This window comes from Rhea americana, unplaced genomic scaffold (assembly GCF_003343005.1).
Source record: "Rhea americana isolate MKP2758 unplaced genomic scaffold, rheAme1 scaffold_233, whole genome shotgun sequence".
Classification (NCBI taxonomy): Eukaryota; Metazoa; Chordata; class Aves; order Rheiformes; family Rheidae; genus Rhea; species Rhea americana.
Window position 1 is genome coordinate 276,009 of NW_028186350.1, and position 12,742 is coordinate 288,750.

Here is a 12,742-nt window from a genome sequence, read left to right on the forward strand (position 1 = left end):
CTCATATACATGGAAAACAGAAGCTCTTCCTGAAAGTTAGTGAAAGGTGACCTTTTCTGTTGGGTTTGTGCCTTGGAAATATTCCTTAGAATGGTGCAAAATTATGTTTCTTAGTAGAACTGACTGAAAAACCTGTTGTGCATGAGCAAGTACTACATGCATTTTGAGAAAGATGTTCTCTGCCTTAGCAAAATGGACAGTTCTCATTGAAGAACATCTGCTCTTTTCGTTGTCACTGCACAGAAAGTTTCTAGCTACTTCAAACCACAAATGAAAGTAATCAACTTCAGATTCTTGGGTTACTTGACAGAGAAGAGTCACCAGATAATGGATAAAGCTACACTGGCAGGATTCATCATTTGACGCACCATGTGACCTTGTCTGAGCATACCTACTGTCATAAAACCACAGCGTCTAGGACAGAGCTTAGCTGCTATCCTGGTGCTGCAGCTGGTAACTGAAGCATGAGGAGATCAGAGCCCCACAACAGTGACAGGTGCCAAACTCCACTGAAACCACATCTCCCTGGACATCCATGTGTGTTAGGTTCCTGGGAAATTCAGGGTCAAAGAGCCATGCCAAACTCCCACAGGGACCCCAACCTATTTAATAAAAATCCTATGTGATTTCCCTACCAGTGGATTGGCCTGTTTACCTCAGTTGCCAAAGTAATATAAATGCAAATCAATTGTAGCAGTTTAATGAACCTTTTTCCCCTCCTTTTTTTCCCTCACTTCAAAAAAAAAAAAAAAAAAAAAAAAAAAAAAAGACGCCCCAGAAGGTAAATGAGAACTCAACAATTATTGCCACTGTTCTAACCCTACAGTTTCTTCTCCATCAGTTCAAGAATTTCTCTGTATACTTCTTTGTATGCTTTCACACCCCAAAGGAAATCAAAGTGGACGAATTCAGGAATATACTTTTTGTATGCCACATTGGTTATATGAGATAATGTTATATTAACATCTTCAGGGACTGAAATCCAGTCCTTGCCACCATACCACGCAGCAAGGGGCGCTTTCATATTTTCCAGCTCATAGAAGGGAGGCACGGTCTGGAAGACAAATAAGATAGCTTGAAAAGGAAAAGGCTAGAAAGTCATGTGCAAGTCTAAAACACAATGAATTCTTGCATCACTGGATTGCTACTTGGAATTTCTTGTCTCTCCAGAGAGGTAACACAGAGAATATCACTGGAGATCCTGACTATGCCTTGGACTCCCACAGTTTTCATCAGAGAGTCAGAAAGTCAACACTGAAAAACATCATAGAACTCTTCTTTGTAAGAAAAGCATAAATATGCAAGGTAGTTTCCATAAATCCCAGCCTATCACAGTCCAAGTCACAGGAATATTTTCACTGTCATTTTTTCTTTTTTCTTTTAAAACTGTTAAGTAAGAACAGTTTTCTCTTACCTGGTTGTAATGGAGCATGTTGTCTTGACCATAATCATAATATTTGAATTCCCCTGTTAGATAGAGCTGGAAAAGCAGGAGAGATGTGCTTATTTTCTGTATATCACAGGAGAAGAGAAGAATGATAATGATATATGAAGAATGATAAAAGCCGATGAGAAASAGTGAACAACTTGTTTACCCTTGCATATTTTGAAAGATCAGAATGAAAAACAATTTCTGATTATTTAATTTATTTTATTAAAAGCAAAAAATCTGGACAAATTTAGAGTGCTAACTGATACCTTAGAAATCATGCATTTCTCTGAAAAGTTGTAATAAATTGACAGATAAATTGGATAGAAATGTTTTAGGATTTTTTTTGAAACATCAGATGCATCATTTCAAATGTAGAGGATCAAGTTTCATATTCCTCTGGTATTGAGGAGGAGGGATTTTGTCCATAAAAATGATGTCACTATCAAATAATGATTTGTTTTCACTTAATTGATCAGAACAACACTCACTTATGATATCTACAGGAATGAAATTTCCATCTAGCGTTGGGTAGACTGCACTACTACAAGCAACCAGCTTGTCCTTTTTGTCCTTTGTGGGTCTCTACACTGTGGTGTAGTAAGAGGAGACCTAGTATCTGTGGTGTAAAAAACTCCTTTCCTCCTCATGGTCCAGTGGAGGCTGAGCAGCTGAAGCTTGGAACCTAGGGCCAGCAAGGAGCTTGCTGCCAGCTGTCTGAGGTAGGAGCTTCATGGTTGGAGATGGCCAGGGAACCATGCTGCTCCTGTGGAACAATTCTGCCAAGATGCCTTGGTGACACTAATTGTCACGCATATAATATCACCGTTCAGGAGGACAGCTTGACCCCCAGAAAGACCTCAACATGGCCTCCAAATTTGCCTGGCATGGGTCACATCTCCCCGGTGTGCACACAGCCTGCCTACAGCAACCTATTGCTTCCAACCCTCCTCCTTTCCAGAGTGACTGGAGAGCCTCAGAGTGTAAATATCTGGAGGCTGAGGTTTGTCCACCATCTGAGGTGGTATCTAGAGTACAAACAAGACTTAGCTTCAAAGAAAATGCAATTCAGTCCTTTGGGCAAATTTCCTTTAACTGTCATGGTCAATGTCTACAACAGAAGAATATGAATCAATGTACATTTTCAATGCTTAGTAGCTGTTCATAATGACTCTATTGACCCTTAGCTCTTAGCCTTTACTCTAACATCTCTTGTGTTGGTTTATTTTCAGCCTTTTCCTTCCAGCTCCAGCTCCTACCAGCTCCAAAAATTCTAGCTCATGTTTTACTGAAAGTCATGGTCAGAAGAGCTGCATCTGTACCACCATTCCATGCCAGATTTCCTTTTTCTGTCTAATATATTCTACAGGAAAAGCAATGTAGGAATTATACTTAAGAATTGAAAGAAAGACCTTGGTAGCTGAGAGAGGAAAACATGAGCTCTGATTGCACGTTATCTTACTCTGCAGCAGGAAATATTACCTGGCGCCAATGTAGCATGTTTTTCAGGGATGTTGAATCTGGGTAGCGGGCCAGATAGACATCTATGCGGCTCTGCAAGAATGCATTGGAGAGATTTATTCTCTGCATGGAGTAGAATTCCATTTGAACTGAATTTGATCCAGCTCAGTAGCCACAAAATGGATCTTTCACAGATACAAGCTAGCCAGATCTTTTATTCACACAAACTGCTTTACCCTACCTCTGTGAAGGCACGCTCCATGTAAACACACACTGCAGATAGCAGCATGAAGGGTGCCATAGAGCTCCCTTCAGTAAGCCCAGCAATTTTCATGAGATACTGGGTTGTGATAGGATTGATGTGTTTTTCAAACAAAAGCAGAACTCTGTGTTTTGAGCTCAGGGTCCTTTTGCAAAGACAATATGACAACAGCTTACACATTGTTTCTAACACATTCCATTCATAGAAAACTAAATAATGGTATTCCTTCAGAAAGGTYCTTCAGCTCTGCCTGGGCCCAGCCTGGGCTAAGTTGTTATTGTTTGGTACTCTCAATGGATCTGTCACCAGTTTTACTTACAGAAGCAGTCTCTGAGAGGATCTAGCACTTGATATTCTGGYTGGACCTAAAGAAACAGTCCTTTCCCATGCAACTGGTGCCATCGAGGACAGGCCCCAAACAGGGGAGGAAGGGGATCTCTGTCCTCAGGAATTGCCCAGACTTACTTGGACACAGCCTTGAGCAACCTACTCTAGTTATGATGTTGGCTCTACTAGAGCTGAGGTTGGACCAGAGCCCTCCACTCAGGAGTACCTCCAGCCTGAATTATTCTGTGACTCTGTGTTCAGTGCAGTGGAGCATAGGAAATGGTTATATTTGTGGTTAAATATGTTTTAAAGGATTGTAGTCTGAAGTGAGGGCCTACCTCTCTCTCAGCAGTTGATTGTAGAGGTGTTCATTTCATAATAACCCACTTTGTTATTAAAACATCTGTGAACTAACAGCATTCTCAGTGGAAAAAAAAACCCAAAAAACATAGAAATCCCAGGAATACTGAATTAATTCCTGCTTCCTTCCCCCCTGCATCATCCACTTCAGCAGGACAGTAAGTTTGGTGAACCCATGACATTATGAATGCTCCAGGCTTCTCTCTTCACACCACTATGGTGTCAATGCAAAAGCATCCAGTCTTCTGGACAGATGTCAGAGGCCAGATTTTTTGTCAGAATGAAAGATATACAAGGCCAGGAGAACGCAGCTAATTTACAGCACTGTTTTAGCTACATTTGGTGCACTACATGGTTCAAGTCTTTGATTCTTTCGCATGACTCGCAAACCGCTAGGTCTAGAGCGTCCCATCTCTTCTCTCTTCTGGGATGCCTGCAGTACAAAGTTGGTGGTATGACCAGCCCAGAAGTCATTCCCACTTTCAAAAGTGAATGCTAACAGGATACCTACTCTTTTTCTGAAGTTAATTGCATGTCCACATTAGGCTCAAACAATGCAAAACTAGGTCACTTAAGAAGATTAAGAAGGAATCAAGAGTGTACATACCACATTCAAGCTGTTGGTAAACCCACCAGGCAAGTAAAGTACCAAGGAGCAAAGACTTTTAAAGATCGAATAGCTGCACAGTCGGGAAGTCACTTGCTGCAATAGCTCACCGTTATCAAAGACCACTGTGCGTCCTAAAATGAGCTGTGAAATTCAAAAGCATTATCAGTGTGGTTCTTATAATTCTTTCATGGCACTCAAAGGAGGGCTCACAAAGAGAAGACAAACCTCTGGAGACTTCTTCCCAAGACAGGAACCTAGGCCCTGGTGCCATGTGGCCGACCCTGACACAGGGTGTTTTGGAACTTACTCCGAGCCTTGTGGATCAGGAAAGCTGTGGCTGCAGCTCTGTCTACAGGGACATCTCAAAGCAACTAAACTTGCCCTGCATTTACCTTTGATTGGGGTCTGCATAATATACTGTGCCATCAAGGTGTAGAACAGAGACAGCCATGAGCACTTCCCAGTACATACACTTCCACACCTTCTGTATGAGCATGAAAGTTGGCCTGGAGGTAATATTGGCAGGCCCATCTCCACCCTTGGAATGGACTCATGCTCTTACATATCTTCCAGGTGTTTCCTGGCTCTCTATTCATCCCTGAAAGCTGCTGTCTGCCTTCCCATAGGTTTGTCATGCCTCATAATTCTGTCTTTTCTGACTTTTCAAAAATGATCATCGCACTGGAAAAGGATGATTTCTCCTAGGAGGAAGGATCCGTAGTTAATGTCTAGAAATAGTTCTTTGGCTAGGGCTGGCCAGCAAGAGATTTCACATGGTTTAAAGCATCATAGTCTCAAGAGTATAGGTGGAAATTTAACCTTTTCAGAACAAATGAACTCAAAACAGAGGGAATACAGAGGGCAAATAAATGGAAGTGGCATATGAATACTGCACACCTCGGGTGCTGAGACCTTCACATTCCCACTTTAGTCCATTTGTTTCATCAGTTTCTGCAAACCCCCCCTTTTTTTTTGCTGAGACCTTTCTGAAGTGCTATCTCAAGAACTGACCACTAGTCCAAGCTTTCAGACCCTTCTGCCTTCATCTGCCCAAAAGAGATTGCTGGCAATAAAGACCAATGCTATTCTTTTTTCTCCTTCACTGATGATCTCTCAGATGTTTCCTGTCTGACCTTGTACTATAGGCCCAAAGGAGCAGCAGAGCCAGTGAATGTGTGAGGAGGACATACCTTAACCAGTGCCTCAGGAAGATCAAACAGCTTTACCAAGGGAGACCTCATATTTGAGCTTGTAGTAATAGGAGCCAACGCAAAGAACATCTTGATTTTGCGATCCAGCTCAGGAATGGAAGAAAATGCAATGAAACCTGCAAGAGTGGAAAGGATTCAGACCTTGCCAGCTCATTTCAGCTTCCAGCTTGATAGTTCACTCCAGCTGCAGCTCCCACAGGCCCTCTTAGCTGACAGAAAACAGGTATAGGACAGCAGTGGGTTATATCAGAAACCTTTGCTATAATTATTTTTAAATTATCTCTGTCAAAACTACTCTGTTAATATAAACCAGGATTTTTACCTACTCTTATCCTCTCATTGTTATGATGTGCTTTAGTTTATCTTCCCCCTCTATATTCTCAGGGAAAATGGTGCCATTCATGAGGAGCACAAACTACATAATTCTACCAGTGCTCTGATTTCCTCATAAATACCTGTGGTGGTGCCTTGAGAGTAAGCCACATAGTATAATTGCTCCTGTCCAGTTTTCTGCAGAATGTAGTTGATTGTTGCTGGAAGGTCATACATGGCCATTTCATGAAAACTGCAATGAAGATGAGCACATAAAAAATACTATTGTTGCTGGCCTTGGATGCTGAGAGCACCAGGCATTATATGACAAATAGTGTTGCTGAGCATTCGCACCAGCATGAATATTGTGCTTCTGTGATCTGTGCTTCATCCCTCTGGATTGCAAAATCAATCAATTTCCCTTAGAAGATTTACATGTTTACATGGGAAAGTGCCATTTACTCCTATCACCTGGAGGAAATCTGGAGGCTCGATGAATACTATTTGTACATGAATCTGTATTCTGTTTGCAGGAAAAGGTAAAATTCTTGTCTATGCAGTTCATAGCTGCGTTAGGGAAAGAATATTTACGGAGTTGGCTAGGGCTCTAGCACATGTGGGCACCCACACCGTGTCATGGTGATGTAAGTGTAGGCCTGCTGGTAGATCCCACAGCTCTGTCAGTGGAGCTCTAATCTATGAATGTACTACCTTATAAAACAAAACAGGCAGATCTACCAGCATTTCTTTGGCTTCCTTGAAAATACCTGTAAGCTGAATATTCCTCCTGGTAAAATGCAAATTCTTTGTGTTTTCTTGACCAGCTGTTCCCTCTGCTGTTTCCTATCCAGACATCATAGCCAGCATCTGCGAGGATGAAGCCAAGGCTGCTATTGGGCAGGTTAGTAACCCAGTTGCTTCCTTCCAACACTAGGCCATGCTGGAGGAGCACCGCAGGCTTTGGAGCTGAAGAAAGAAGAAATGGATCATTTTCTCTCCCCACTAATGTAATTGACCATTCACACTCCCAGTATCACCTTGGCAGCACTCCACTTGGGTTCACCTACACTATATACTCAGCTTTTTTTGAGAAGACGTTTTCTTTTTAGTGAGTGAGTAGACTGGTAATCCCATGACAAAGAAAAATGATATGCTGGAGCTGAAAAATAAAGTTGGGCTTCACACTGAATGGAGCATGGTGAATCATGCTTGTAGGAAAACAATTGTGCCCCATATCTGTCTGGACATCAAATGTGCCTTCTCTATAGCATACACTTTCCTCACAATGCCTCTTCTCTGACCTGGTTACTCTTGGGTCTGATCAAGAGATATTGAAAAGCCAGCACAATCTAGGCTTGCCTCCTTCATTTGTTTTTCTGTCGTGGCACAACAAACACCATCCTGCTCCACTGAAAGAGATAYAGATCCTGGAGGAGTCAAGAACATCTCTTCCACCCACTTCTGCCCACTTCAAGACATATGGGCCGATTCTAGCACCTCAGAACAAAATTAAAGACCAAAAAGCCTGATGTGCCATAGGAGGAGAGTGGAAGCAATTTAGTGATTAGTAGACAGGAAGTGAGAGTGGAGCAAGATTTAGGTTGGAAAGAACCCCTAGAGGTCTGTAGTCCAATCTCATACTCAAAGTAGATATAGATTCCCAGTTACAGTAGGGTCATCCTAGGGATATCTGAAATTCATATTGGAGCTGCAACCAGGCTGCAGCATAAAAAGGTTGGATTAAAAGTCCTTTTTTTATACTTTTCCTTTGTTCTCTCTATTTTGTTGTTTCTTAGACCCTCAGCTTAAGACTTCCTTCTCCACCATGGAGAGCTGAAGACAAAGAAGTTTCCTAAAGAGACATCTGGATTATTACTTATTTATCATGTCTAAAGGCCAGCTCTCCTATTTCATGGGAGAGTGAGGTCCTGCCAAGTATGCATCACCCTCTCTACTTTGAAATAGTAGTTCAATTCAAGAGGCATAAGCAGCAGAAATGGCAAGATGGCATTAGATTTAAGAGGTGATTTATTTTTACTGTCAAATGGCTCTTAGCTTCTCGACAAGGAATTCCTTACATATGCATAGGCCCATGACCATAGATCATGGATTTGGTTGTCTTTGAATGGGTATAAAATTTGGGGCAAGATTTCACGTTCTCCTTATCTTTCTCCTTTTCTCCTGAGGCTAATCCAATAGAGAAGGATGCCTCCTTGAGTACCCAGCCTCACTTGGATCTTTGAATCCCATGACAAGGCAGCCCTGCCAGTGGCCTACTCTAGACAAGCAAAGCTTTCAGAGCTCTGGGACCAAGCAGACTTTCTTCTGGTACTTACTGGAGCAGAACATGCTGGAGCCTTGTGACTCTGCCTCATGGGAGGAACCTGTACTTCCCAGGTTGTCCTTGCCATGAGGAATTCTCTGCATGATGAGGTAATAGCCATCATCCGTCACGACTTCGTGTTCCTCATAGGGGTACCCATGGTAGCGAACAATTTCACCCTGTAGGAAGGAAAAGAAAGATTAGGACAAGTCACGGGGCAGATGGGGGATCTCTATCCCAGGGCCTTCCAGTTTTCAGCTGGACCAAGCCGTAGCCATCCTGATTAGGTGCTGGTGATTCCTGCTGGGAGCAGCAGATGGAGTAGGGGGCCTCCTGAGATCACTTTCACCGGTGCTGCTGTGGTGTTGTGACCTTAGCTAAAATTCTTGGCAGATCATTTCCTTCATTCCCTTAGCATAATTCATAAAGAAAAGCACATAATAGATTTGTATTCTGTGACCAAGGTTTCTAAAGAGTTGGGCAGCAACCTCCAAGCCTGAGACAGCTATTTTGCCGTAACAGTCCCTGGATGAACTATGCCATAATTCTCTGCTCCATACATAAGCACAGGGAGAAACAAGCTCCAATAAATCCTCAGCGAAACCCTAGTAAACGTATATGTATGGAGACTGTGGGTTTTGGTCAGACTAGAAAGCTGGTGTTGATATGCTGATATATATTACAGCAGCATAAATAACTTGTATGCCCAAACTTTGAGCTTTTTAGGGTGGATGAGAAGATCACATAACATGAAAAGAATGAATAGAAAACACAACTTACAACATCCATGAATGTCTCAGGGCTTGCATCTGTCATTCCAATCAGTCCTTTTGACTTTTCAGTGCTGCACATTAAATAAGCAATGGTAACAAGCAGCCACATCATGGTTCTCTGCAAAACATGTTAACATGCATGAGCATTATACTGGGACAGAAGCTGGGGATTACGTGTATTTCGTTTGACATGCACCATGCTTTTATTAATGTTAGCCTGATCACATGACCAGTGAAATAATTTCAAAATTGAAATCCTACAGTCTTTTTTTTAACTTGTTCATATTGCTAATTTTGTAAAATGCCAGACTCCATTACATTTTAACAACATATTCTGCATCAGATCCTCATATTCAAAAAAGAATTTATGTGCACGTGTACATATACATCCATACCAATACATACACCAATACACCTACTCCATACCAACCTGTGCACATTTGATCTCCAAGGAGGCACTTACAGACTATTTATTTAAAGTGATAGGTAGAATAGTCAGAAAAATAGATTATTTGGTTAAAAAATATGAGTCAGAAGTAGATTATCCCAATTTCATCACCTGAATGTTTGAGTTTTTGTTCTTAATATGAGATCAAATAATGCATTTTGTTTGGGCTGTCGTTATAGTTGAAAGGAAGAGTAGTGACATCAGAATGCATCTGAGCTATTTTTGCAAACCAAAGTAAAATTCTGTCCTGGAAGACCTGCTCTCATCCTGAGAAGGATTTGTTTTATCATGGTCCTACCACAGCCCCCATTATTATCGTTCTAGTTGTTAGAGATAACTCTGGAAATAAAAATTTGTAACATATGGTCAGAGCATTTATGTGACATGCTTAACTACAACCATTCTCCACAAACACAGTACACTTCTTGTTATCCAGTTTATCAGGTGAGTGGAATAAAGAAGACAAAGAAGGCGGATTGAGCCTTGAGCCAGGCCCTTCAAGGGTGACTGCATGGGGGTCCCAATGCTCCTGGGTTTGGGTGTCTTTTACAACATAAACCTAACTTCTGTGTGACTAGAGTTGGAAAGGAACTTAGACCACGCCATAGTCAAACTGGGAAGGCACAGGGCTCACAACCATGAGCCAAATTCCAGCTGGATCCATGTGTCTGTGTTGGTGTGCATGTCAAGCAGTGACCACAGTCAGATGCCAGCGGCTTGCAACTATCTCTTTGCAAACTATATTCCTGGTGAATGAGAGACTGTAAGTAAGTGTGCTTCTGTGGTTTCCTAGCTAACTAATTTTCCTCTCTCTCTCTTCTGCTTAAGAAATCAGCTTTTCTTGCTGTAGGAGGTGGTTTTGTAGCCAGGGAGAAGGCCACCTACTCCCTCTGCTGTTCCTGGAATGAATGCATGCAGGGTCATACAGTCACCACAGCACTGGTGAAAGATATCTCAGGGAGTCCCTACTCAACCTCCCAATTACAGTAGGAGACGCAAGCTCTGGGGTCAGAGTGGCCGTGGTTTGGCCCAGTCAAGTCTCAATCTCCTCCAGGATGGAGACCCTCCAGTTTCCTGGTGAYCTGTCCCACAGCTTCACCTCTTTGGGAGAGAAAAATGTTTCCTTACGTTCAACCTGACCCCTCAGGACAGCAGTCTGTGGCCATTTCTGCTTGTTATATCATCTGTCGCTACCTAGAAAGGATCCTTGCAGTACAGTGTGGTTCTCCTTTCCCACAGAAAGATAGATGAAGGGTCATTCTTGTGATACTCCTAAGGAGCACATAAGTGTCTCAGGGACTCTGGAAGAGATGGGAGAAAAAACAGGACAGCAGCTGTATGTGGTAGTCAGCTCTTCTGAGCAGCATACCTGCAGTTGCTGGGTCCCAGAAGACTTTGATCTCACTTCTTCTTAGGCTTTGAGTCTTAGCAAAGCAGGATGAAAGAGATAAAAAGCATTTTTGAGGTGTAATGTCATGAGAATAATACACAAAATCAAGGGACAATCTTTGCTTGAGATGACTCTTTCCTCACAACAGCCAGCCTGGAAAAATAATCCTTTTGTGAGGTCCCAGGCAAAGGATACTCAGCTCAGCAAACTGGCTTATTTAAAGCTCCTAACGATCTTTTGAGCATTGCAACAGGTTAAAACTTCTTGAAATAACAGCACATTCCCTGATTCCTGAGCATTCCCAGCCCTCCCGAGAGCAGCAATAACTTTCCTTCAGACAGAAGATTCCCCGAAGAAGTCTCACCATCTTGTCTGTGGGACTCTTCGAATCATTTACAGCTTTCTCCTAGTATCCCTGGGGATGGCCTATCTCCAGGCAGCCCGTGCAAAGGCAACTCACATGCTGTGTTGACACAAAAAGGCAGAAGAAATTTCCAGTTGCAGTCCTGCTGCAGCAACAGAAGGGATGCAGATGCCTTCCTCCCCAACGTCCGTGAAGCAGGAGAGAGCAGAGTGCAATCCCTACTGCCAGAGCATGCCGCTCGCTCCTACCACGCATTAGGCTATTATTCCTTCTGCTCCACGCATTTGGGAGCGTCACAGATTGCCGCTCCCTCTAATCCATTATCCTGCTAACATATAATTTACCTGAGGGCTGGAATCTGCTCTGAAAGGAGACACCTGTCCTACCTAGGTTCACTTGTGAATATTTTTGTGGTGCTACAGAACAAACGAAAGTCAGAAAAAAATGTTTATTTCTATCTGATGCAGCCAAGTGTGAGCTGACATTACAAACAACTTTCATAGACTGAAGGATGTGCTGCATCTGGACTGCTCTCTGCCTGTCTTGGAGCTGGCATTGGTGCACTGGGGCACTGTGCTGAGTGGGGTTGTAGTCACATAGACTGCCTGATTCACTTCAACAGGCTAGTGTGGGAAATCCACCTGTCTCTCTCCCGCTCTTCTTGTGGCTTCCCGGTGCGCAACCAGCAGTGGTCTGAAGAAGGGAAACCTCTCCTTTAGCAGTCCCCAAAATGACTGTTGGAGCCTTCTTTAAAATTATTTAAAAGAAAAAATAATAAATCCATGCTCAGGGGATGTAAGAAACTGGGGACAAAATTGTGTTTCACTCTCACGAGCCATAGGGTGACATTTCAGCGGGAGGCTGTTCTCTAAGGACGGCTATTTAGACCACAGCACGTGTTACCTTTTCTGCTAGGTACACAATCAACTTTCAATTACCTCCATCTTGTCAGTTATCTCCAGATATCTGTATGTGGTTGCCACAGCCCTCATTAGTCAATTTTAGCGTGTCCCATAGTTCTCCCCTGGACTTCATCACTTTCCAGTCAGTAATGTTTCTGAAGAAGCACTTGCCACCTGCTCTCCGGTGACTATGGAGCTCTCTGCTGAGAGATGGGCAAACAGCAAGTGCAGACTGTAGGTGTATTTCTGCAATGTCACCTTCCAAGCCTCCTCTCAGCTTTTTGCAACATGCCTACGCAATTGCAAGTTCCAGCAACCTAGTGCTTCCTTTGCTGAAGCAGCACAGTTTATGCCTTGGTCTGATTCCTATCTTCTTTCCAGATGTCAATACCTGCCAGATTTGGCCAAATAATGTTAGTTAAAATGTGCAAAGCCAGGTCCTGTCTCTGAAAGTGTGTTCTTTGGAAATAAGACTTCCTTGATTCAAAACTATAAGAATTAACCTTTACTAAAGAATAGGTTGAGGCAATTTGAAGTCCTGACTCAAGCCTGGCTCACCCTCTCATGAGC

At 42.7% G+C, this 12,742-nt stretch overlaps 1 protein-coding gene across 1 annotated transcript; it reads right to left on the bottom strand.

The window, feature by feature from the left end:
- Positions 1 to 800: 800 nt before the first annotated feature.
- LOC146595218 (lipase member M-like) lies at positions 801 to 11,291 on the bottom strand. Its single transcript, XM_085306163.1, has 10 exons — positions 11,271 to 11,291; positions 9,076 to 9,186; positions 8,309 to 8,474; positions 6,740 to 6,938; positions 6,116 to 6,225; positions 5,640 to 5,776; positions 4,447 to 4,590; positions 2,912 to 2,983; positions 1,415 to 1,480; positions 801 to 1,054 (listed from the first exon to the last, which is right to left on the bottom strand). The coding sequence occupies exons 1-10, from the start codon at positions 11,271 to 11,273 to the stop codon at positions 821 to 823; spliced, it is 1,242 nt and encodes a 413-aa protein (XP_085162289.1). The 5' UTR covers positions 11,274 to 11,291; the 3' UTR covers positions 801 to 820.
- Positions 11,292 to 12,742: the final 1,451 nt, after the last annotated feature.

Bases quoted from the DNA above. Each gene is read 5' to 3' on its own strand.
- LOC146595218 (XM_085306163.1), bottom strand. The intron at 6,939-8,308 runs GTAAGTACCAGA...TTCTTTCTTCAG, and splicing joins CTCCAGCATGTTCTGCTCCA to CTCCAAAGCCTGCGGTGCTC. The intron at 5,777-6,115 runs GTATTTATGAGG...CCACTCTTGCAG, and splicing joins CTCTCAAGGCACCACCACAG to GTTTCATTGCATTTTCTTCC.